Source organism: Salvelinus alpinus, chromosome 17 (assembly GCF_045679555.1).
Source record: "Salvelinus alpinus chromosome 17, SLU_Salpinus.1, whole genome shotgun sequence".
NCBI lineage: Eukaryota > Metazoa > Chordata > Actinopteri > Salmoniformes > Salmonidae > Salvelinus > Salvelinus alpinus.
Genome location: NC_092102.1, coordinates 28,350,181 through 28,375,009, shown reverse-complemented (window position 1 = coordinate 28,375,009; position 24,829 = coordinate 28,350,181). Strand labels below are relative to the sequence as shown.

Genomic DNA, 24,829 nt, shown 5'->3' with positions numbered 1-24,829 from the left:
TCATTTCTGCCTCTTCAATTAGAGAGAGACCGCTGAGGGCCACATCTCCATTGTGGCCCTGGCTACATCCCAAATGACACCCTATTGCCTTTTTTTGTGCACTACTTTTCATCAGTGCCCATAGGGTATCCATAGGGCTCTGGTCAAAAGTAGTGCACTATAAAAGCAAAAGGGTGCCATTTGTGACCGAGACCACATTTTCACATTCAAAACAGCTGCCCCCTTCATAATGGACAGGCTTATGCAAATCTCTCAGGATATTTTCTGAGAGATTGGAAGAGAATGGAAGGGACATTCCAACAGTTCAGTGCTGTTGGAATGAAACATAACCCTTGCTTCACCCTTGGGCACCTAGAATAATGCATTTTTATGTGAAAATGTACGAGTGGAGCTGGAGTCTTGGTAAAAAAGTAAAAGTTGAAAAGATTTGGCTTGAGGTTAGCACTTGTTTGTGCTCATTGCATTATGCACAACATATATCAGAATCATTCTGTCTTTGCTTGACAGGTGCTTTTCTATAGTGAATGCCACATAAGGCCTGCATTTACATTACTAGGGTTGAGCTGATGGATTCTGTTAGTAAATTCATAGACAAAATGAAAATGCAATTCAACAATTGATAATGGCCCATAATGTCCTGGGAGCATTTGTCAATTAATTATTTAAAATGTGAATTTTGATACAATTCTTATATACACAAAAGCCTACTAAATAGACTGCTGTATGATAATCTCTACTGTGTCTTTCCTTAACACTGTGTAGTACCACCCATGGAGAGTATGTGGAACTGTAAGGACTAGAAACCTACTGGTGCACGGTATCTGCGGGGGATCCGAGTCACTGCGGTAGTACCCGTTGCGGCACACACAGTTGGTGGCCCCCTCGTTGGTGGTGCGACTGTTGATGGGACACTGGAGACACAGGTGGTCCCCCTGGGAAGACTTAAAGAACCCTGAGCCACACGCTGCAGATGAGAGAGAGTGAGAGAGAGGGAAAGACAGAGGGAGTTAGAGAGAGAGAGAGAGAGTTAGAGATGATGAATTAACTTATTGTACTAAAGTGACATAAAATGGCATACTACAGACATTTTACAACATGACAGCTTGAGAGAAAAAAGGTACACAGTTGATAGAAAGACAAATTTCCAGACATATAATAAAATATTGGTCTTGAAATGCACAGACATAATAAGCTTTGGCATGTCCTTCTTCATATGGTTAATAAAATATAACATCCAGGAGTCTGAGGCTTGTTGCTATTCAGGTTTTTGTCTCATGGCATTTGAAACTCTGGAAGAACAGAGCGAGGCATAGTCAAAGAGACGTTGAAATCTGGAGGTCTGGAATTGAATGGCTATACCATAAAAGTCAAAAGGTGTATAACAGGGATAGAGAGGGATAGGGGGAGATAGAGTGGAAAAGCCAGTATAAGGGTTATACATATTCTACAACTGTGTTGAAATAGGGTTTAAAGAGAGAGAATGGGATCAGTAGCAAATATTATTGGGATCGGTAGCAAAATATTACCACCATAGGAGGCTACTACTCTGAGGTTACTACTCTCCATCATATATTCTCCTCCATGATTTCCTACAATGTCTCACTGTACACTTGTAGTTTGTGTAGAACCCTTTGTTCCAAGCAGCACATACTGCTAACCAATATCCTACAAAAACCATGGAGTGTGTCGTCTGAAGCAGGGGTAAGTGATCTTTAATTTCTTGTTTTATTTAACCTTTATTTAACTAAGTCAGTTGGCCATCCCCAGCTTCCAATTGGCTCATTCACCCCCCCCCCCCCCCCCCCCCTCCTCTCCCCTGTAACTATTCCCCAGATTGTTGCTGTAAATCAGAATGTGTTCTCAGTCTACTTACCTGGTAAAATAAGGGTAAAATAAATGTGTAAAGGTTACTGCAGCCTCCAGCTTTGCAAGCTAATCCAATCAAGATGGTGTGAAAGTAATTAGATGCCTGGCTGGCAGTTCCTCAACTTTCTGGTTTTGTCCCAAATGGCACCTTATTCCCTATATAGTACACTACTTTTGACCAGGGCCCATAGGGCTCTAGTCAAGAGTAGTGCACTATAAAGGGATAGGGTGCCACTTGGGACACATTCTCTGACTGTCTGACACTGGCAGAGATGTGGTAGTCTATCCCAGACCTCTCTGGGGTGCATTTATCCAGTCTGTGTCATGCCAGTGGGAACAAATATATACAGTAGCATATTTATTATACCCACTATCACCACATTATTCTCTTGTATTGAAAGAGTGTTTGCCTCTTTTAAAACATGTTTCTTGTTGAATTCATTTAGGTTTTGTCTTATTTCCCAAGAGGTCTAAACACTCCCTAACAAACCCACTGGGCACAGACGTCAGTTCAACGTCGAGTTTTGATTTACATTTGGTTGAGTTCTCAACTAACGTTAATTCAATATGAAATCAACAACAAAAAATCCCCCTGTCATTGTATTTAGGTTTAAAGTTCCTTAAGTTGATTACTTTTTCCAATCAGTTTTCCAAGTTGATTCAATGTCCTCACATTGAATTTTGTTGTTGAAATTACATGGAAACATCATTGATTCAACTAGTTTCTGCCCAGTGGGAGGTATCTCACATCACCCCTATTTGAATAACTGTCCTGTCTTCCACTTCCACAATGAGAAGCTCTAGGAATCCTAGGCGGTCAAAGGACAGCCAGTGTGACGAGACAAAAGGAAGAGTCTGTTGGCAGAGGGACCCAGGGAACCCCCATGGCTAGACCCAGATAGAGAGGAGGACTGAAGGGGGAGAAAATGAGAGGGGATTGACAGTTGTATGACAGAGAGTCATTCAATAAAGATAGAAAGTTGCACATTCAAATATAGTATGGACCAATGTCATCCCAGCCCCTGGATCTTGGATCCTACCACCATAGAAATATAATTACTAGAATGGGTTTCCCCTTTGAAGTCACTGAGGATGCATTCAAATTACAGTGGTCTCAGGTGCTTTTTCCCATTCTACTCATTCTATTTCTATGAAATTCTATTTCTACCACAACACCACCCTCCAGAGACAAATGTGTTATGAATCCTACAGTACAGTAATGAATAGCAAACTAAAAGCTCAATAACAACCATCATTAAATCTTGTGGAGAGCTACTGACATATCTGAAATGGGTCATCTGAGGCTGGTGGTGGAACATTGATTTTGCCTGTTAGAAATGGATGAGCGTACCGTATCACCAAGCATTCATAGCTCTCTATCAAATTAATTTCAGATACTGTAAAATATGGATAGAAGAGGAGGGGGCTCAACCAACAACTCTGAGGTGCAACCACATTTTGTATCATCCACTTCTTATATCCTTCCCTGCTGCTCCCCCTATGGACATTCCCTCTGGGACATTCTAAGAATTTCACTGTACCCTGCAATTACAAATACCCTGTGCATGTGACTAATAAACAAATAAACTCATCTAATATAATAAAATACAAATAAAAGAAAAGGTACAATGCTTGCTCACCATTAAAAACATATAATTGTATTTAAATCTGTAATCCTTAATGGTGAAACAACCACGCCTGTTTGCGATATTGCAAAGACAAAGAAGTTAGTGCAAACACCAAACAGTTTTTCCCCTTCTGACATTATCGCATGCGCAATAGAAGAGCACAATATGTACTGCATTTTTTTTACCATGCTGCGAGACGCTCCTCAACAAAAACTTATAACAACGGTGGTGGGGCGGCCACTTCATCAGAACCATCATCAGGCCGAAATGTCAAGCTATTAATAGTTGCTTAAATAAAATCATGTGTTTTTAATGGTGAAGTACTATGAAATACAATGGTATTGTACAATAATAATTAAATAATGTGTCTGAATGGCTCGATCAGAACTAGGGCTATGGCGGTCATGAAATTTTGTCAGCCAATGATTGTCAAGCAAATAACTGCCGGTCTCACTATAATTGACCGTTAATTAATATAAACACATTTAGCATCTCCTGGCTTCCACGCATAGCCTACAAGCCACCGATGCAGACCTTTGGAACATCTACATTTTAAAAAGTCTAATAAATCCATGTAATATAGCCTACACCTTCACAATAAATACATTATTTATTTTAAACAGGTCTAAAGAAACATGATATGAAGAAAATGTCTATTTCAGAAGAACAAACTAGCATACTCTGAGTTGTCCTTATGTTAGGCCCTGATCTGGCTATGCCATATGGATGTGGGCTACACTAGTTCATTTAGCAGTTCTATGGCATTATATTATATTATTTTATCCAATTGCGAGGTGCATACTGAAGATATTGGAATAAGTGTCCACATTTACTTTTTCAGCCAACAAGATGAGTAGGCCTAACGAACAGCAAAAGCACTAGCCTCTGTCAATCTACTATCTCCCATAGTACAAAAGTTGACCTATTGTATTCTGTGAGAGAAATACATATTCCTCCGTCCATAGTCAGATGCAATAGATCCCAAATTAATACAACCACTAGCATCAAAAAACCTGTTTTAAGCAATGTGCCTCGTGCAACAGATGAGAACATTTAGCTTAAAATGTTGATAAACTATTAGGCTATTTCTTCACATTATAAGTGCAGCAATGCACACATGGCAGTAGGCTATATGCGCGTATGTTCCAGTAGCAGGAAAACACCATTCTCAAAAGTGACCACAAATGCGATTATGCATGTAATGGTTTTATTATAAAGGTGCATTTTTATGGTGAAATGATCTTCCCCAAACTTGAAAGTCACGCGCTGTGTATGTATGCCAGTTAGGCTCTACAGCCGTTGTAAAGCAGATTAATGTGCTTCATTTTATGAAGTTACTTGGCCACTTTAATTGTGATACATATTTTATCTAAATATTTTGGCAGCAGCATACCACTCTGCATCCCACTGCTGGCTTGCTTGCTTCTGAAGCTAAGAAGGGTTGGTCCCTGGATGGGAGACCAGATGCTGCTGGAAGTGGTGTTGGAGGGCCAGTAGGAGGCACCCTTTCCTCTGGTCTAAAAACAATATCCCAATTCCACAGGGCAGTGATAGGGGACATTGCCCTGTGTAGGGTGCTGTCTTTCGGATGGGACGTTAAACAGGTGTCCTGACTCTCTGTGGTCACTAAAGATCCCATGGCACTTACCGTAAGAGTAGGGGTGTTAACCCTGGTGTCCTGGATAAATTCCCAAGCTGTCCCTCATACCATCACGGTCACCTAATCATCCCCAGCTTATAATTGGCTCATTCCTCTCCCCTGTAACTATTCCCCAGGTTGTTGCTGTAAATGAGAATGTGTTCTCAGTCAACTTACCTGGTAAAATAAGGGATACATTTTGGTATTTTTTAAAAAGGCTACATGAGGTGTGTGACTATGATTTGCAAAAAAAAAGAAGCATGCCGTTTTCCATTAAGCTGGGCATCATTCACAAGTGATAGGCTAATATTATCACACTATTCTTAATTTAATCTTGTCTTTACATATACTAAATAATATATGTGTGAAATTTGTTTTGATATATAATGGACCGTTATCATGCACCTGCCTCGAAACAGGGGCAGCGGAAAAAATGTCTATGCACTTAAATAGCAAATGGAGGATGCTTTTCCTCCAGGTAGGATATACTCCTGTTGTAAAGAGAAGCAATGTGCTTAATATTAGGACATTTTAGCAATACATATAGTAGGCCTAGCCTATAGAAAGCTGATGGGATCCTCCTCTTTTTAATAACGGCCATCACTCGGTATTCTCACACAATTGCATCGCCTATAGAAATGTTGAGCAATGGGCTATCAAGTGTGTAATTAGATTTTCGATTACAGGGACAATAGAGTGTGGGGTACCAGGGAAGTTAGTACGTTTGGTAGGCTACTAATGACCATCAGCAGCATCAGAGCTTGGAGAAGCCTAATTACCGTGACTAAACGGTCACGTGGAATTTGACATGACACGTGACCGCCGGTGGGGCGGTAATACGGTCACCGTAACAGCCCTAATCAGAACCTTTCTGCTTATCGGCGCACACACACAAAAAGCAGTTCCATATACGGTTGTGAATAGAGCAGTCTTTAACATCAAGCTGATTGTACTTTTATGGCTCAGCAGTTTCATGCCCTGAGTAAAGAAATAAGTAGTGTTAACTGTCCATTCAGGGAACACCTCCTCCGTTTTTCATATATCTATTCATCTGTGTTTGCCTTTAATATTTCAGTATTCTCCGGCGCCTGAAATACCGGTCTCAAGAGGTAATTTTCCTGCTTCCTTTGTCACCTGTAATAAGAACCCATTTATTTTTGCTGTTATTGTAAAAAAACACTTGTGTTTTTTACATCTCTTGGTCTTACTAGTGTACTGTGGTGTGAGTGAGTCTGTCTGTCTGTGTCTGCGCACGCCTGTAAGTGTGTATGTGTATTGATGCATGTGTACATTGTGTACAGTGTGTGTGTGTACAGGTGTGTACACTAACGGGTGAGTGATCCGTAAATGTGTGACCACGAGAACGGTGTCAAATCATATTAGACATAGAAACAGAGGCTTTGGCATTCCCACTGAAGTAAGGTGTGGCAAGTAGGTGTTAAAACATGGTTCCCTTCAAAACATGAGAAAATAGAGTATCAATTCGGAGTAATGAAAGCTATTTACACAGGCTAAATAGTCAAACAGACAAATCATATACACTACAGTGCATAAAGTAAACCAACGTATTGTATTATACTGTATAGTGTGAATAGAATATGACATGATCATTATGGAGGCAATACACCATCCATCCATAAAGACCCAGAGGAAGGTTCAATGAGTATGTTAGTGACTGACTCACAGTGGTGGAAAAAGTATTCAATTGTCATACTTGAGTAAAAGTAAAGACACTTTAATAAAAAATGACTCAAGTGAAAGTCACCCAGTAAAATACTACTTGAGTAAAAGCCTAAAAGGTATTTGGTTTTAAATATACTTAATATACTCAAAAGTAAATGGAATTGCTAAAATTATTTTTATTTATTTATTGTTATTGACGAATAGCCACCATGGGCACACTCAGACAGGTTTCTGGGCACGATAGAATAGATTCAAGATGTATAAATTCAACATGAGCATTGTTAAGAGCTAGTAACATGAGCATTGTTAAGAGATTTACAAACAAATAATTTGTGTTTAGTGAGTCTGCCAGATCAGATGCAGTAGGGATGACCAGGGATGTTCTCTTGATAAGTGTATGAATTGGACCATTTTACTGTCAAAATGAAACAAATATTTTGGGTGTCAGGGAAAATGTATAAGTACAGATACCTCAAAAAACGACTTAAGTAGTACTTTAAAGTATTTGTACTTAACTACTTTACACAACTGCTGACTCATTGGAGTCCACAGCTGCCACAAAAACGCTGATTATTGTGGTGAAACCTACAAAATACTGTCACTCTCTTTACTGGGAAACTATGCAAAATCTGTTTCTATTTGCGAGTCCCTTTGAAAGGTTTTTCATTTGATTTTATCTAACTTAATGTATTGTGATCAACCCGCCCATGTAACTATCAATATTCTGTTAAGTTTGAGCATCATTTATGATAATCACTCTAAGTATTATCATTATTATGATGTTTTTGATGTTGTTACAACTGTCATTATCACTTCAATGGCTTTATGTGCTGTGGGTGTGAGTGCCCCTCTGTTCCCACCAATGTGGTTTTGGCAGCACCTATCTGAGCAGGTGTGAGTTGATGTGCAAGAACAGTGAGCACACTGTCATTTACTGACACTGTTACACAAGGACATTCCACTTCACTGTGTGGCTATTCCCAGCCACGCTACATTAATTAGCCTATATGGTCAACGACGTCCATAAACTTTTGGTAGGTGAGGGTGTGTAATTATCATGTGTACATCACTTCATAATGAATAGGTCACCGTAAATAATGATTGCTTTACAAATATTGAGTCCAGGGCATGTTACAGGGTGGATAAGAGAAAAAAAATAGTTTTTTCTCTCTCTCCTTTGTCTCGTTCTGGTGCCCAACTTCTCTCATCGTGGCCCGGCAGAGAGAAAGGAGAGCCGGGAGGAAGTGAGATCGCCAATGACAGGAAGTGTCTGTTCGAGGCAGATCCTTGGATAGGCAGCTGGAGCCGGAGGGACGACAGCTCCGCTCCTCGAGAAACCTTTGATCAATGAGTCTGTCGGCGATGACAACGGCACACATGCACTCCATCAAAAGGGGTTGCCCCCAGTAACAACTGTGTGAACAGCCACCAATCAGCAGAGATTAGGTCTGGCTCTCTGTCCTATCAGGCTGTTCAGGAAATGTAGACACTGACAGGATATCTAGGCTGGAGATTCTACTGTATGTGAACTGGAAGTTAGAAAGAGGAAATCGAACTAGGTTTTGAAATAGAATCGATATGGAGATATACGTGCAGGTAACCTACAAATACTCTATAAGATTTTAAGTGCTTAATTAGGTATATGCCATATGGGAATAGACATGTCACTTTACAAAATATCTATAGATTGAAAAAAATGTAAAAGTGTTGTGATGCTACAGTAAAAAGTTTAACTGAAAACACCTAAATAATCATGTTCTTTTAGACACTTTCTCTTTACAAAATGAAATAATGAATGAGTCAACCTGATGTGGCTTCCTATTCTAGAGCAGTCAACATTTTACTTTGCCCTTATCAAGAGTTTAACAAAACAGGACATGTAGAAAAGGTCAATTTTTAAACAGTGACTGACTTTGGTCCAGTAGCAGGTAGAGAAAAGCCAGTGCCATGCAATGCCGCTAACATTCTGTGGGGACATTCTCGTAATAGGTCGAGAAGCTGTTTGTGTTTCCCGACCATATAGGCTATAAATAGGCCCACTTGCAAGCACACACAACACACAGTCTGCACTAATAGGCTCTGTCAGAGACGAAGAAGAGGCACTTGTATCAGAGAAGCTGATTTCAGGAGCGGCAGGGGTACTGAAAGCAATATCCCGATAGGTCACCTCCACCATTATCACTCTGTCTCCTCTACATAGCCAGCCCTGTGAATCTTGTGGGTAAGTCAAAACATACAGATGCAGTCAAATAGTCAAATATATTGGCAACCAAGAAATTTACAATGCAGTGCGATGGAGCAGAATGTTCTGTTTTGTCTTTTCAAAACCAGTTGAATGGCTATTTTAACCCTGTAGACTCCTGCAATTTACCACAGATAAATTACCAGTAAACGAGAATCCCTTGCCTCCAACCACATTCATTTGAAGTTAATTTAGTCCAGGCCATTTTGGTGAATGAAAAATCTAAAGTTCAGTTAAGATTTTCTTGTTGCTGTATAGTTGAAAATCAAACAAAATACGCATGAGCACCAAAAAATAAATAATATAAAAGAAAGTGAATTTTGAAGAAATAGTGAATTGTGCAAGGGTGCCAATATATTGGTCGCATCTGTATCAACTGTGTGTGTGAGAGAGGGGGAGGACAGAAAGAGAGAGAGTAAAAGAGAAAAAGAGGGATGTGTATAACTCAGTTTCTGAGGGAGTCTAATGCACCATGTTTGTAGGATTGGTGGTGAATTGAGACGACAGTCTTTGCCCCTCATGCATTTACAGATCTCCTGACCCGTTAGTAAACATTTGGGCTTGGGAGTCTGCCCTAACATAGTCCGACATTTTATTCTCAGAAAGACTTCCTTTTCAATGGCTTGCCTCAAATTACTATTTTACACCAAATAATCTGAGTGTGGCAGAGCATTCCATATGACCATCTGTCTGTTGGGTGGAGAAAGAGGGGTAAACACTACAGGGTGTTGCCATGTTGCATGTACAGAAGCAGTCATGCACATCTCTCACATAAAGCATAGTGTACTCTTTGCAAATAACCCTACAAATGTTTTAAATTTTTTATACAGAATTGTATTGTAATTTACAATGTAAGAGTTGTAAATCTGATGTTGAATGAGAGGAACCTAATTGAGCATTTGATTTACACTGCGGGCAGCAGGTGACTTCTCTCTCTATCATTATGCTCAATAACCATTGAATTCTCTGTAGAAGCAAAAACTCACAGGACAAGATCCACTGTTGCAGGAGATAACCCTGGCTTCCCCACAGGACAGTGTATGCCTACGGTGTATGTAGGGCTGGGCGATATGGCCAAAATGTCATATCACAGTATTTTTCAAATGTTTGACTGTATTTTACGGTATTTGCTGTGCTATTACCTTTAGGATGTAGGACTGAGGAGCTGTGGTAATGCAATCTCTATTCATGTCTTTCCTCCAAACATATGGCATTTCTGGTCCGAACATTGCTTACGTAAACCTGGAAGTATCCAGTGATCTCCAAAAGTATTGGGACATTAACCATTTTTTTGTTGTTTTGTCTCTGTACTCCAGCACTTTGGATGAAATGATACAATAACTATGAGTTTAAAGTGCAGACTAGCAGCTTTAATTTGACTGTATTTTCATCCATATCGGGTGAATCGTTTAGAAATTACAGCACTTTTGTACACTGTCCCCAATTTTAGGGGACCAAACATATTGGGACAAATTCACTTATATGTGTATTAAAATAGTCAAAAGTTTAGTATTTGTTCCTATATGCTAGCACGCAAGGATTACACGCAAATGCATTTTGGATGCATTTGCTGTTTGTTTTGGTTGCGTTTCTGATTATTTTGTGCCCAATAGAAATGAATGAAAATCACCCTCAAATTAAAGATGACAGTCTGCACTTTAACCTCATAGTCATTGTATAATTTCAAATTGAAAGTGCTGGTGTACAGAGCCAAAACAAAAACAAAATGTTTCACTGTCCCAATACTTTTGGAGCTCACTGTAGGTTATTAATATATGAGTCGGCTATGGACTATATATAAAAGCTAAGTATGAGGTATAAAAGTAAGTATGATGGTGCCTGGTGATATGAAGTCTCTGTCTTCATTCAATTGTCATAAGAGGCATGCCATGTCAAATTACAATCACAAATGGACTCTGGAATAATTACTTCCTGAAGGACTAAACGAAATGTCACTGGGTATCCCTGGGTGTAACAATATGACTAAAGTGCAGTGATATCATTGGCTACCCCTGGCTATTTAAGTGCTCCTCCCCCCAAAGATACAAACCATCACACCGTGAAACATAGCAGAATGGGTCGTCGAGGGCTTCATTAGCAGTGCTTGATATTTCTAATCAAATGACCAGGGACACATGAAAATGAGCCCTCCCATGCTCATAATTAGTCAATTATGGCCGCCATTAAAGCAAGGAATTATAGGGGATTATTGTGGGGGGAAATGAGTGAGACATACTGCTGCCGCATGGCAGCTGAGGATGTTAGCCATCTCCATCCATCAGCTCCCCCCATTTAGAGTCTGTCAATGGCAGCAGGGATGGTGCTGCCAAAAGTCTCTCTTCATTCTTACTCAGTGGAATCATATCCGCCGGTACAGAGGAAGAAAAAGAGGAGTAACAATTGTCTGTTGTCTAGATGTGTCTAACGGTGTGTGTGTGTGACAGTGGTGCCGTGGAGAATAAACACATAAACACCGGTTACGCACCTTTTTATTTTGCCTGAGTGTTAACCCACTTTTATTGAAAGTATAGGGAGTGTTACTTTACTCACCATGAACGGCAATCAGCGTTTACACACCTATTTTTTTTAACACTACATCGCTGGTGTGTGTGTGTGTGTGTGTGTGTGTGTGTGTGTGTGTGTGTGTGTGTGTGTGTGTGTGTGTGTGTGTGTGTGTGTGTGTGTGTGTGTGTGTGTGTGTGTGTGTGTGTGTGTGTGTGTGTGTGTGAGAGTGTGAGAGTGTGAGTAGGACGCTGACATTTTCCTTGTCTCTCCCTACACTAGGGGTAAGGGAAGAGACAGGGATAGTGCTTTCTTGGCATACAGTGAGATCTCTCTGAAAGTAAGGATGCAACCTGGACTCAGGTGTAGACGTAACATAGTAAATGTAAATCTGAGACACTCCAATAATAATAATGTCATAATTTGCCGACCCATCCACCCTGACCAACCACCCGACTTTCGTTTTTTTCCTTAAGTAATCTTATCTTCTACTTGCTACGCATCCCGGATCCGGGAGCACCCCCCACAGTAAAAAAGCTGACTAGCATAGCCTAGCATAGCGTCACAAGTAAATACTAGCATCTAAATATCATTAAATCACAAGTCCAAGACACCAGATGAAAGATACACATCTTGTGAATCCAGCCATCATTTCTGATTTTTAAAATGTTTTACAGGGAAGACACAATATGTAAATCTATTAGCTAACCACGATAGCAAAAGACACAACTTTTTTTCCCCACCATTTTTTTCCTGCATGGGTAGCTATCACAATTTCGACCAAATAAAGATATATATAGCCACTAACCAAGAAACAACTTCATAAGATGACAGTCTGATAACATATTTATTGTATAGCATATGTTTTTTTAGAAAAATTTGCATATTTCAGGTATAAATCACAGTTGTACATTGCAGCTGCAATCTGAAATAGTGCCGAAGCTGCCAGAATAATTACAGAGACCAACGTCAAATACCTAATTACTCATCTTAAAACATTTCTGAAAAATACACAGCGTACAGCAAATGAAAGCCCAACATCTTGTGAATCCAGCCAATATGTCAGATTTTTTAAGTGTTTTACAGCGAAAACACAATATAGCATTATATTAGCTTAGCACAATAGCCAGAAACACAAGCAATTTACCAGCAGCACAGGTTAGCGATCGTAACAATACAGCAAAAGATATATAATTTTGGACTAACCTTGATATACTTCCTCAGATGACAGTCCTGTAACATCATATTACACAATGCATATAGGTTTTGTTCGAAAATGTGCATATTTAGCAGCACAAATCGTGGTTATACAATGTGATCAGTGGCAACAGGTCATGCATTCTGGCCGGCGCCATCTTGGAAAGGCACCTAATCTAATCAATAAATAATCGTAAACTTGACTAAAAAATACAGGTTGGACAGCAAATGAAAGATGCATTAGTTATTAATGCAACCGCTGAGTTAGATTTTTAAAATTAACGTTACTAGACATACAGTGTGCGTTACAGCCAGACTAGTGCCGCAATAATGGCGGACAAATGCGTTTACATTTTTCCACATAAATACGGAATAACATCATAAATAGCTCTTACTTTTGGACGAGCTTCCATCAGAATCTTGGGCAAGTGGTCCTTTGTCCAAAAGAATCGTTGCTTGGTTCTAAAACGTCGTCTTCAACTTCGGAATTAGCAGCTAACAATAGCTATATGTGGCCACAACATGCCCAAATCCTCAAAACGCAATACTAAGGAAATTCCGAAAATAGCAATATACTCGCATAAACTGATATAACTCGGTTTAAAATAACTTCGTTATGATGTTTCTAACACCTATATCGAATTTAATTACAGACGGATATAGCTAAGGCCGATAACTGAGCGTTCCAATTTGTAAGTCGCTCTGGATAAGAGCGTCTGCTAAATGACTTAAATGTAAATGTTTCAAAATGCCATCCTGAGGTCTTGCTTTGCGCAATGACGAACGACGAAAAGAGAGCTCCCCTCGTTCCTTGGCCTTTTATAAGCTCTGAGAACTACGTAGACACTCCATTCCACTTCTCATTGGTTACTGACATCCAGGGGAAGGCGGGTGCAGTTCATGTCGACCCATAGGATACATACAGAGCTTTAAACTGATCTGAGAACAGAGCCTCGTTTTCAGACCTTCGCAGTTCCTGTCATGGATTTCGCTGCAGAAAGAGTTCTGGTTCACCCACAGACATAATTCAAACGGTTTTAGAAACTAGAGATTGTTTTCTATCCAATAGTAATAATAATATGCATATTGTACGAGCAAGAATTGAGTATGAGGCAGTTTAATTTGGAGACGATATTTTCCAAAGTGGAAACAGCACCCCCTATATTGAGAAAAGGTTATGTAACCAATCATATTATACTGAACAAAAATATAAACACAACACGTAAAGTGTTGGTCACATGTTTCATGAGCTGAACTGAAATATCGTATACATTTTTGATACACACAAAAAGCTGATTTCTCGCCAATTTTTGTGCACAAATTTGTTTACATTCCTGTTAGTGAGCCTTTCTCATTTGCCAAGATAATCCATCCACCTGACAGGAGTGGCATTTGAAGAAGCTGATTAAACAGCATGATCATTCCACAGGTGCACCTTGTGCTGGGGACAATAAAAGGCCACTAAAATGTGTAGTTGTGTAACACAACACAATGCCACAGATGTCTCAAATGTTGAGGGAGCATGCAATTGGCATGCTGACTGCAGGAATGTTCACCAGAGCTTTTGCTAGAGAATTGAATGTTCATTTTCTACCATAAGCTAACTCCAACATCGTTTTCGAGAATTTGGCAGTACGTCCAACCGGTCTCACAACCGCAGACCAAATATAACCACTCCAGCCCTCCACATCCGGCTTCTTCACCTGCGGCATCGTCTGAGACCAGCCACCCAGACAGCTGATGAAAATGAGGAGTATTTCTGTCTGTAATAAAGCCCTTTTGTGGGGAAAAACTCATTCTGATTGGCTGGCCCTGGCTCCCACTGTGGGAGTGGCCTATGCCCTCCCAGGCTCACCCATGGCTGCGCCCCTGCCCAGTCATGTGAAATCCATAGATTCAGCCTAAATAATTTATTTCAAAGGACTGATTTCCTTATATGAACTGTAACTCAGTAACATTTTTTTAATTATTGCATGTTGCGTTTATATTTTTGTTCAGTATAATTTGAGTGTGCAGGATTTACATTTACTATGTCACGTCCAGTCTATGAGACCAGGCTGGCTGGGACACAGGTCTACGGTTTAGACACCTCTAATTACCATCAACACTCTACCCTTTACAGTACGTTCTTGATCCATCTTTCCGGGTATTAATTTCATTCCCCTAGTGATACTTCTGTAGTTAGTAAACCAAAGTCCTTATGTCCATGACACTTTATGTCTCTATCCTCTGGTTTATCACTCGTCTCACTAGTAAAGATAATGATTATTTCTATATGGGAGGAACTTGGAAAACATAAAAGTGAGACCACAACAATATTTCTTTCCTTCTCATTCTGCAACATTAGTAGACCCTAAGGCCAAAAGCCCACAGTAGCAGTAAACACATTATGTCAGCAGCTCTCACCTCGACACACGGTGCCGTTCTCCACCACCTCGTGCCCAGCCTTGCACATGCAGCGCCCGATGGGCACCATCCACTCCCCGTCCCCATTACAGTAGAGCTTGATGGGCACGTCCACCTCCTCCCCGTTGGGCACACACACGCCCCGCGCTGCCACCAGGGAGGTGCTCTCCGCCCCTGACAGGGTCTCGGGGAACACGGCGCCGTTCAGGACCACGCGGGGGCACTTCCTGTAGAAGATGCGCACGGCGATGAGCGACATGCAGCCACCATAGTCCTGGAAAGCCAGATAGAAGCCTTGGCGTGACACAGGGCCGAAGCTTCGTACCTCCGTGTTGATTTTCATCACCCGGACGCCCAGATCCACCTGGGAGAAGCTCTCGTCGGCTGCGATGGTGTCGACCTTGATCCAGGGGTTTTCCATCCAGGCCGGGGACACCTTATTGGCCGTGTCTGAGTCCGTCTCATAGTAGTAAAGGTTAAAGGTCTCCTTACAGGAGCCGGGGACGCTGGGGATGGAGCTGCAATCCCGCACCGAGAACTTCATCTCCACGTGGATGCGCTGGGCCCCTCGCCGGCTGATGTACTTGGTGCGTACCCAGTTGTTCTGGTTGTTGTCAAAGACATTGCACACCTGGTAAGTGCGGATGGTGTTCATGTTCTCGTCGTATCCACTCACCTCCTCCCACTGCCAGGGACAGACAGAGCAAGAGGTCAGTTTAACATCCATGACCAGTGAAAACAAGTCATCAGTCAACATATTAATTTAACAGGACATTTGATTACTGGTCATTTTATTACTGGTCATTGTATTACTGTTCAAGGGAATGAAACCCCCAAAACCCATATTATGGTTATTATCACAATAAATGTGGTAACAATATGATATGACCATATGATATGAAATATAATTGAAATACATAAATCATCCAATTGGACACTTTCGGACAAGTTTCTAAGTTACAAAATCCAATTGAATAAACTGTCAGATAACATTGTTATCAGACAAGATTGCTATATTTCTGCATTTTATTTTAGACCTTTGTCTATGTAACTTTTTCTGCATGTGAAAAATGAATAAATTAGAAGGGCAAATGAGCCAGACTTCACACCTCTTCAAAATTACTAACACAGTCCGTAGCAGTGGAGGCTGCTGAGGGGAGGACAGCTCTTAATGGCTGGAACGGAGCGAATGTTATGGCATCAAACCATGTGTTTGATGTATTTGATACCATTCAACCTGTTCCGCTCCAGCCATTAGCACGTACTCTCCTCCCCAATTAAGGTGCCACCAACCTCCTGTGGACCGTAGATACCAAACATAAAATAGTACATTTTCATGTCAGACAATTGTCTTCCTGGGCTACATTGTTCGGAGGCTTGCACAAAGAGCTGACAGTCAGATTATTAAGCAATAATACTCCCTTGAAGTATCACTTGGTTTGCGGCTTGACCTGCTTTCACATTGTTTATCTTCCTTACATCACACACAAACTTGATAAATGATTAATTTCAGTATGACAAGAAAATCCTCCTTCAACATAATAAATAAAACAACTTTGCAATTCCTCAAACTCCCACCTTTCCATTTTACAGAAAAGGCATCCGTAGGCAAATTTCCCCCGAATCACTTTGACTTAGAAGTTTATTTTGATTAACTCTAACCCCTACACCAGGGGGAGGTTGGCATTTATTGTCATGAATCTTGCCTGGAGGCAGCTCTACATAGTGGTCACTAGCTGGCACAGCCACAAAGTCATAAAATTGGATTATAAACCTAACTCTAACCTTAACCACACTGCTGACCCTAATGCCAAACCCAAATCTTAAATTAAAACCAAAATTATTTTGTTTTCATTCATTTTTACGATATAGACAATTTTGATTTTGGAGCTGGCCGATCTAGAGGAAATCACTCAGTTCTGCCTCCAGGGCAAGACTCATGACAATAAATGTCAACCTGCATTTCACACAAGCTGTTTGGTGGTCTTTTCCTGCCTAAGACCTGATATACAGTATTACTGCACCTAATTGTATTCTCAACAACAGTGCCGTATGAACATGGTGGTAAACAAAAAGAGGTAAGTATTAATTCATGATATACTGTTGTTGTTGTTCTACATTGGGCTTCTCATGTTGCTGCTACTGGAGACGATCCAAAAATGGATCTGCAAAATTACTAAAAGTTTTAAAAGTTAGTAAAATGTTCTACTCACCCCCAATGCTGGGTAGATAGTCCATCCCAGCTCTGCTGTTGCCGTCGTAGAGTCCATTAGTATTTCTACAGAGAAATCAAGAGTTACAAGTTCATGTACTATTAAAAAGCACAACTGCAAAACATGGCGCCCCATACAGCAAGACATGTTATTGTCATTGTGAAATACTGTGAGGAGAAAATAGTCTGTTTCTCTAGCTCTTCGCTTGATCTCTGGATTCTTTACCTGTAAATGTCTGGAGTCTTTACCTGTAAATGTCTGGAGTCTTTACCTGTAAATGTCTGGAGTCTTTACCTGTAAATCTCTGGAGTCTTTACCTGTATATCTCTGGAGTCTTTACCTGTATATCTCTGGAGTCTTTACCTGTATATCTCTGGAGTCTTTACCTGTATATCTCTGGAGTCTTTACCTGTATATCTCTGGAGTCTTTACATGTACTCTACCGTTCAAAAGTTTGGGGTCATTTTGACATTTCCTTGTTTTTGAAAGAAAAGCATTTTTTGGCCATTAAAATAACATCAAATTGATCAGAAATACAGTGTAGACATTGTTAACGTTGTAAATGACTATTGTAGCTGGAAACGGCAGATTTGTATTTTTATGGAATATCTATATAGGCGTACAGAGGCCAATTATCAGCAACCATCACTCCTGTGTTCCAATGGCACGTTGTGTTAGCTAATCCAAGTTTATAATTTTAAAAGGCTAATTGATCATCAGAAAACCCTTTTGTAATTATGTGAGCACAGCTAAAAACTGTTGTTCTGATTAAAGAAGCAATAAAACTGGCCTTCTTTAGACCAGTTGAGTATCTGGAGCATCAGCATTTGTGGGTTAGATTACAGGCTCAAAAGGGCCAGAAACAAATAACTTTCTTCTGAAACTCGTCAGTCTATTCTTGTTCTGAGAAATGAAGGCTATTCCATATGAGAAATTGCCAAGGAACTGAAGATCTCGTACAACGCTGTGTACTACTCCCTTCTGTAGAACAGAGCAAACTGTCTCTAACCAGAATAGAAAGAGGAGTGGGAGGCCCCGGTGCACAATTGAGCAAGAGGACAAGTACATTAGAGTGTCTAATTTGAAAAACAGACGCCTCACAAGTCCTCAACTGGCAGCTTCATTAAATAGTACCCGCAAAACACCAGTCTCAACGTCAACAGTGAAGAGGCAACTCCGGGATGCTGGCCTTCTAGGCAGAGTTCCTCTGTCTAGTGTCTGTGTTATTTTGCCTATCTTCATCTTTTATTTTTATGGGCCAGTCTGAGATATGGCTTTTTCTTTGCAACTCTGCCTAGAAGGCCAGCATCCCGGAGTCGCCTCTTCACTGTTGACGTTGAGACTGGTGTTTTGCGGGTACTATTTAATGAAGCTGCCAGTTGAGGCCTTGAGGCATCTGTTTCTCAAACTAGACACTCTCATGTACTTGTCCTCTCACCCAATTTCTCAGTTTGGCTGGGCAGGCCAGCTCTAGGAAGAGTCTTGGTGGTTCCAAACTTCTTCCATTTAAGAATGATGGAGGTCACTGTGTTCTTGGGGAACTTCAATGCTGCAGAAATGTTTTGGTACCCTTCGTCAGATCTGTGCCTTGACACAATCCTGTCTCGGAGCTCTACAGACAATTCCTTTGACCTCATTGCCTGGTTTTTGCTCTGACATGCACTGTCAACTGTGGGACATTATATAGACAGGTGTGTGCTTTTCCAAATCATGTCTAATTAATAGAATTTACCACAGGTGTACTCCAATCAAGTTGTAGAAACATCTCAAGGATGATCAATGGAAACAGGATGCATCTGAGCTTAATTTCCAGTCTCATAGCATTATTTCGAGTGTCATCTCATGTATTATTTTTAATACATTTGCAAAAAATTCTAAAAACCTGTTTTTGCTATATAGCCCATTGTTTTATTGGTTTTTACTTTCCTAAAGCAATAATTGTCCAACTCATGGGTCACCAGCCAGAGATATGAGCACCAAATGCCTCTAGGCATTGCATGCATATAAATCTATAGGGCTAGGCATCCACTGTATGATATCATTTAAAAAATATATAAATATAACTTAAGTCCTAGTCCTAGAGCAACCAGAGAAAGATTAAAGATATGCCGGCTCCGTGTTTCCGAACCGACATGCATTTCTTTATCGGCTACCTCTGCTATACAGATATAGGCATTGTGGCAGACCAGGGGGTTTGGTCAAGACGTTTACACAGATTAGACATGGACAGAATTGTATTAGCTCGGTTTCAAGGGTGTTTATTTAAATAACAAACAAAGAGAAAAGAATAGGTCTCCTCCAGGAGACCTCTTCCGGGATACTGTCTTCTGGGCTCCGGGGTCTTGCTGTATCCTGTGGGGAACAAAACCGAGCTCCCTCCGTTATCTCTGGTTCTCTCTTCCCCCAGTCCCAACTCCCGTGTGCTGCCCTTCTTGCAGCTTTATGGGACTCGTCCAGCTAGTGAGCAATCAGCTCCTTGATTACTTTCAGCTTATGTACATGATGGGGTGCTCCTCCCCATTGTGTACCTGGGACAGGACGGACCCTAGTCCCGTGTCACATGCGTCCGTCTGGACCAACATTGGTACCTAGAAGTTGGCCGTTACGAGAATCGGATGGGAGCACAGCAGATCCTTTAGGCGCCTGAATGCCGCTTCGGTCTCACCCGTCCATTTCACTGTTTACGGGAGGCGGACCCTGGTTAGATCGGTAAGGGGGGAAGCTATAGCCGCAAAGTTGGGGATAAACCAGCTGTAGTATCCTGCCATTCCCAGGAAGGACTTGACGTGTGTCTTGGTATGTGGAACGGGCCAGTCACGTACCGCATGGGCCTTCCTCTCCTTGTGCTTGACGTTCCTCCTGTCCGATCAAATACCCCAGGTACTCCACCTCCTCGAACACTAGTTTGCATTTCTTGGGGTTCGCTGTCAATCCGGCTTGCCTGAGCACATCCAGCACCACCTGGAGGTGTGTCAGGTGCTCTTCCCAACCTTGGCTGTAGATATCATCCAAATAGGCCGCTGCGTACTGTTGGTGGGGTCGGGGTACTCGGTCCATCAGGCGCTGGAACGTGGGCGGGGGTCCGTGGAGACCGAATGGGAGCACCCGGTACTGATATAAGCCCTCCGGTATCGAAAACGCCGTCTTGTCCCGGGAGGAGGCTGCCAACGGTACCTGCCAATATCCTTTGGTCAGTTCGAGGGTGCTGATGTACTGGGCCTTTCCTAATCGGTCGATGAGCTAGTCCACCCTCGGCATGGGTGTCATTACAGAACCACAGGCTACCGTCCAACACGATGGAGCTGCACCATGTGCTGTGGGACTCTTCGATGAACCCCATCCTCAGCATAGCCTCCACTTCCTGCTTCACTGCCTTCCTTCGGGCCTCGGGGATCCAACATGGCCTCTTTCGTACCGTTTCCCCCGAGCTGGGTGCGGACGTGGTGTTCAATGACCGCCGTGTTCCGATCGACGAGCTCTGGGCCGGGTTGAGACGAGCTTCTGGGCCGGGTTGAGATCCTTATTGCATGTGACCACCACTGGTACCGTTGGCATCCTGGGTCCTGACCATAACACGGCCAAGGCTGTCCTCTCGTGTCACCTCTTCAATAGGTTAACGTGGTAAATCTGTTGGGGTTTCCGCCTCCCCGGCTGCTGTACGCGGTAATTGACGGGTTCCAGCTTCTCTATCACCTCGTACGGCCCGTGCCATGTTGCCAGGAACATACTTTCTGCCGTGGGGATTAAGACCAGCACGTTGTCTCCCACCTGGAATTATTGGCTCAGGGTGTCCCGATTGTAGACCTGGGCTTGGGCGCATTGGGCCTTCTCCATATGTTCCCTTACCACTGGCCATATGGCTGTCATCTGCTCCCTCGTCATCTCCATGTGTTCTACCACACTGCGTCAGGGGGTCGGTTGGGCTTCCCATACCTCCTTGGCGAGGTCCAGTAGGCCACGTAGCCTCCTCCCATAGAGGAGTTTAAAAGAGGAAAACCCGGTGGATGACTGGGGCACTTCTCGGACCGAGAACATTCGGTAGGGTAGTAGCTGGTCCTAGTTTTTCTCGTCCTGCTCGATGACCTTCTGCAGCATTTGATTGAGCGTTTTATTGAACCGCTCGACGAGCCCATCCGTCTGCGGGTGAAAGATGGTGGTCCGGATCTGCTTGATCTGCAGGAGAGCAGACAAATCTTTCATTGGGTGGGACATGAACTCGGTACCTTGGTCAGTCAGGATCTCGTTCGGGATGCCTACCCAGCTAAAGAGGTGGAACAGCTCCTGGGCGATTCCCTTGGAGACCGCCGCCCGTAGGGGAATGGACTCGGGATACCGGATGGCATAATCTACTATTACCAAGATGTACCGGTGTCCTCGTGCCGTTTTTACCAGGAGTTCCACTATGTCCATGGTGATGCGTTCAAAGGGCACCCCGATGATTGGTAGGGGGACCAGCGGGTTTCGGAAGTGGGCTTTTGGGGCAGTGATTTGACACTCCGTGCAGCTGCGACAATAGTCTTCCACGGCCCTCCTCATCCAGGACCAGTGGAACCGGGCGGCGATCCGTTACCGAGTCTTCTCCATTCCCAGGTGCACCCCCAACAGATGGGTGTGGGCCAGTTGAAGAACGGTTCCCACGTACTGTCGGGGCAGCAACAGTACCTCTCGAAGTTCCCCTTGTTGGCGCGACACCTGATACAAAAGGTTATTCTTGATTTGGAAATGGGGGTATTGCCAGTCACTCACCCCCGGAAGTAGCTGGCCATCCACCGCTATCACTTGGACTGCGGTGGATTTCAAGTTTGGATCCTCCCACTTGGCAGTCCCGAACTGTCTGCTCAGTTGGCCTATGGCGGGTGTCTTGGCTGGTCCCTCGAAATCGAGGAGGGGGAGGATGGTCTCCTCCTCCAGTTGTTCACCAGGGGGGGGTCGGGGTCTGGCGCCCCCTCAGACTCTGAACCTGTACATACGGGTTTGTCAACCGCTTGTTTCCGGGCCGTGCAGGCGACGGGTCGTCCTCGCTCTCGTCTACCGCCGGCTCGTACCTTTTTCCTCAGCTCATGCCTCCACAGGGGACAATCTCGTCCCACGAGGAGGGGTATCGGCAACTCCAGTTCGGCATCCACCATCATCTGGCAGCTCCCTTGTGGCGTCACGATGTTGGCCTGTACGGTCAGATACCGCTTGGTGTCACCGTGGACACAGGAAATGGACATCTCCCTGCCACGTTCGGTCACCTGGGCCAGCAGGCTCATGGCTACGAGCGTAACTACACTCCCGGAGTCTAATAGAGCTTCACTCCTCCTTGTAGCTTCCTGATTTCCTCAACAAGGTGGACATTTTGTAGGCGCTGTTCCTCCAGCGTTTGTTCCTGAACTGCCTGTTGTGCTTGTTGGGCCCGGACGAACTGAACTATCAACTCGTATGTGCTGATGCTGCGTAAACGACAACCCTGAACTGACCACATTATCAGCCCGCATTCTCCACCACTTGTGGCAGACCAGGGGGTTTAGTCAAGCCGTTTACACAGATCAGACGCGGACAGAATTGTATAGCTCGGTTTCAAGAGTGTATATTTAAATAACAAACAAAGAGAAAATAATAGGCTCCGGGATACCGTCTTCTGGGCTCCGGGGTTTTGTAAGTTGCTTTTCACTATACTCTTTCTCCTCTAGCTTTTGCTTTACTTCAATAAAAATGGCCTCCATCTACGCAATCAACAGTAGCCCAGGCCAAGGCTCCTTTCACTCGCACTCACTCTCTTCAGCAGCAGGTGCATGTGACGTGAGCAGCCGGAACCAGTTTCAGCTGGACATAAGCTATATGTTTTATTGTGTTGCAATTGGCTGACACAGATAACAAGCTCACGCAGTTTTCATTGACTCACACACATTAAATTAACAGAGGACGGGTCCAATCGGGTCCAGTCAGTACATTTATTTTAATTGCACATACCCGAAACTCATGGCAATTATATCAGACCCGACTCAGATCCGAGACAAAAGTTGTCACGCCCTGACCATAGAGAGCCTTTTTATTCTCTATTTTGGTTAGGTCGGGGTGTGACTAGGGTGGGTAATCTAGGTTGTTTTATTTCTATGTTGGCCTGGTATGGTTCCCAATCAGAGGCAGCTGTTTAGCATTGTCTCTGATTGGGGATCATATTTAGGCAGCCATTTCCCCACTGGTTTTTGTGGGATCTTGTTTATGTGTAGTTGCCTGTGAGCACTCCATAGCTTCACGAGTAGTTTATTCTTTATTGTTTTTTGTGCGGTTCACTTCAAATTAAATATGTCGAACCGATTTCACGCTGCGCTTTGGTCCGAGTGTTATTACAACGATTGTGACAAACATCTAAATTTAGGAACCGGACCCGCTTGAGTCCCAGGTTAGATCTCAGAATTTTGTGCCTGTTGGACCTGTGAAGACCTCTATTGTGCAGTCGCGCTAAGGGGGACACAGGGACATTCTGCTGCAACTCAACCACACTTGCTACAGAAGGAAGGGTCATGGATGACTCTGCCTGGTGACATCTGCTCTCTCTTGCTCTCTCTCTTGTCCTCATCCCCCCCTCTCTCTCACTCTTCCTCACACACATACACACACAGCAACACCAAAACATACAAACAGCGCCACCAATCTATAACTATAACCAATCCATAATAATTGAACGTCAGTATCCAGACACACACACACACACACACACACACACATAGTAAAGCTCATAATCTCTCATCTTACTACCCCCACCGGAGGGGGTTGTGGCAAGTAGGCCACAATTCGCCCAGTGTAGACTGACTTTGCTTGTGTAGACTGACACATTTTCAATTATTCACAGGGTCCTATCAGTGCAGTGCTGCTGAGTGAAGAGATATATTTAAGCCTTATATGGTGGAAGGGAATACAGGGAGGGGGACAGGCTACAATATACTTATACAGTGGTAGAACATGGGTTGTTCTCTGACTATGCAGACTGAGCACCATTCTCTCTCTAGCAAAATTTAACTATATGGAAACTGTACTTTGGGGGGAAAGGGTTAGTTGTTTATCAAGTGTTTATCCTCATGATAACACACTGCCTGGTACCCCCATATCTGCTGTTGAGGACAACGAATTATGGAAAGCCATGAGCATTAATGGCCAGTCCACAAGGACACTGAAATACAGTCTGCCACCCTAGAGAATCGACACTCGAGTCGCCATGCTAGGGCCAGGATTTCGCACGGGCAACCAAACCCAACCAGGAAAATCTCCTGCTTTTAACCATTAAAAAACAAACATTTCCCCCCCCCCAGTCAGGTCACATGTTCAGGAGAAAAACAGCCCCAGATGATCTCTCTTTAGCACACCTCTGTCTGAAACTCTCGACTGATGGACAGAGAGGAGAGATGGGACACACTGTATAGTACATTATGATATCCATTATTGGAGGAACCTCTGAGTCTGGTTTCTC

General features: G+C 42.9%; 1 protein-coding gene across 2 annotated transcripts in view; it reads right to left on the bottom strand.

Annotated features, from left to right (window-relative positions):
- LOC139542686 (ephrin type-B receptor 2-like) overlaps nt 1-24,829 on the bottom strand; it is a 59,191-nt gene that overhangs the window by 12,622 nt on the left and 21,740 nt on the right. For both annotated transcript variants that reach the window (XM_071348433.1, XM_071348432.1), the window contains exons 2-4: nt 17,377-17,441; nt 15,164-15,848; nt 809-964 (exon numbers count right to left, since the gene is read on the bottom strand). In XM_071348433.1, coding sequence (XP_071204534.1) covers nt 809-964; nt 15,164-15,848; nt 17,377-17,441 — 906 coding nt within the window. The remainder of the gene's footprint in view (nt 1-808; nt 965-15,163; nt 15,849-17,376; nt 17,442-24,829) is intronic.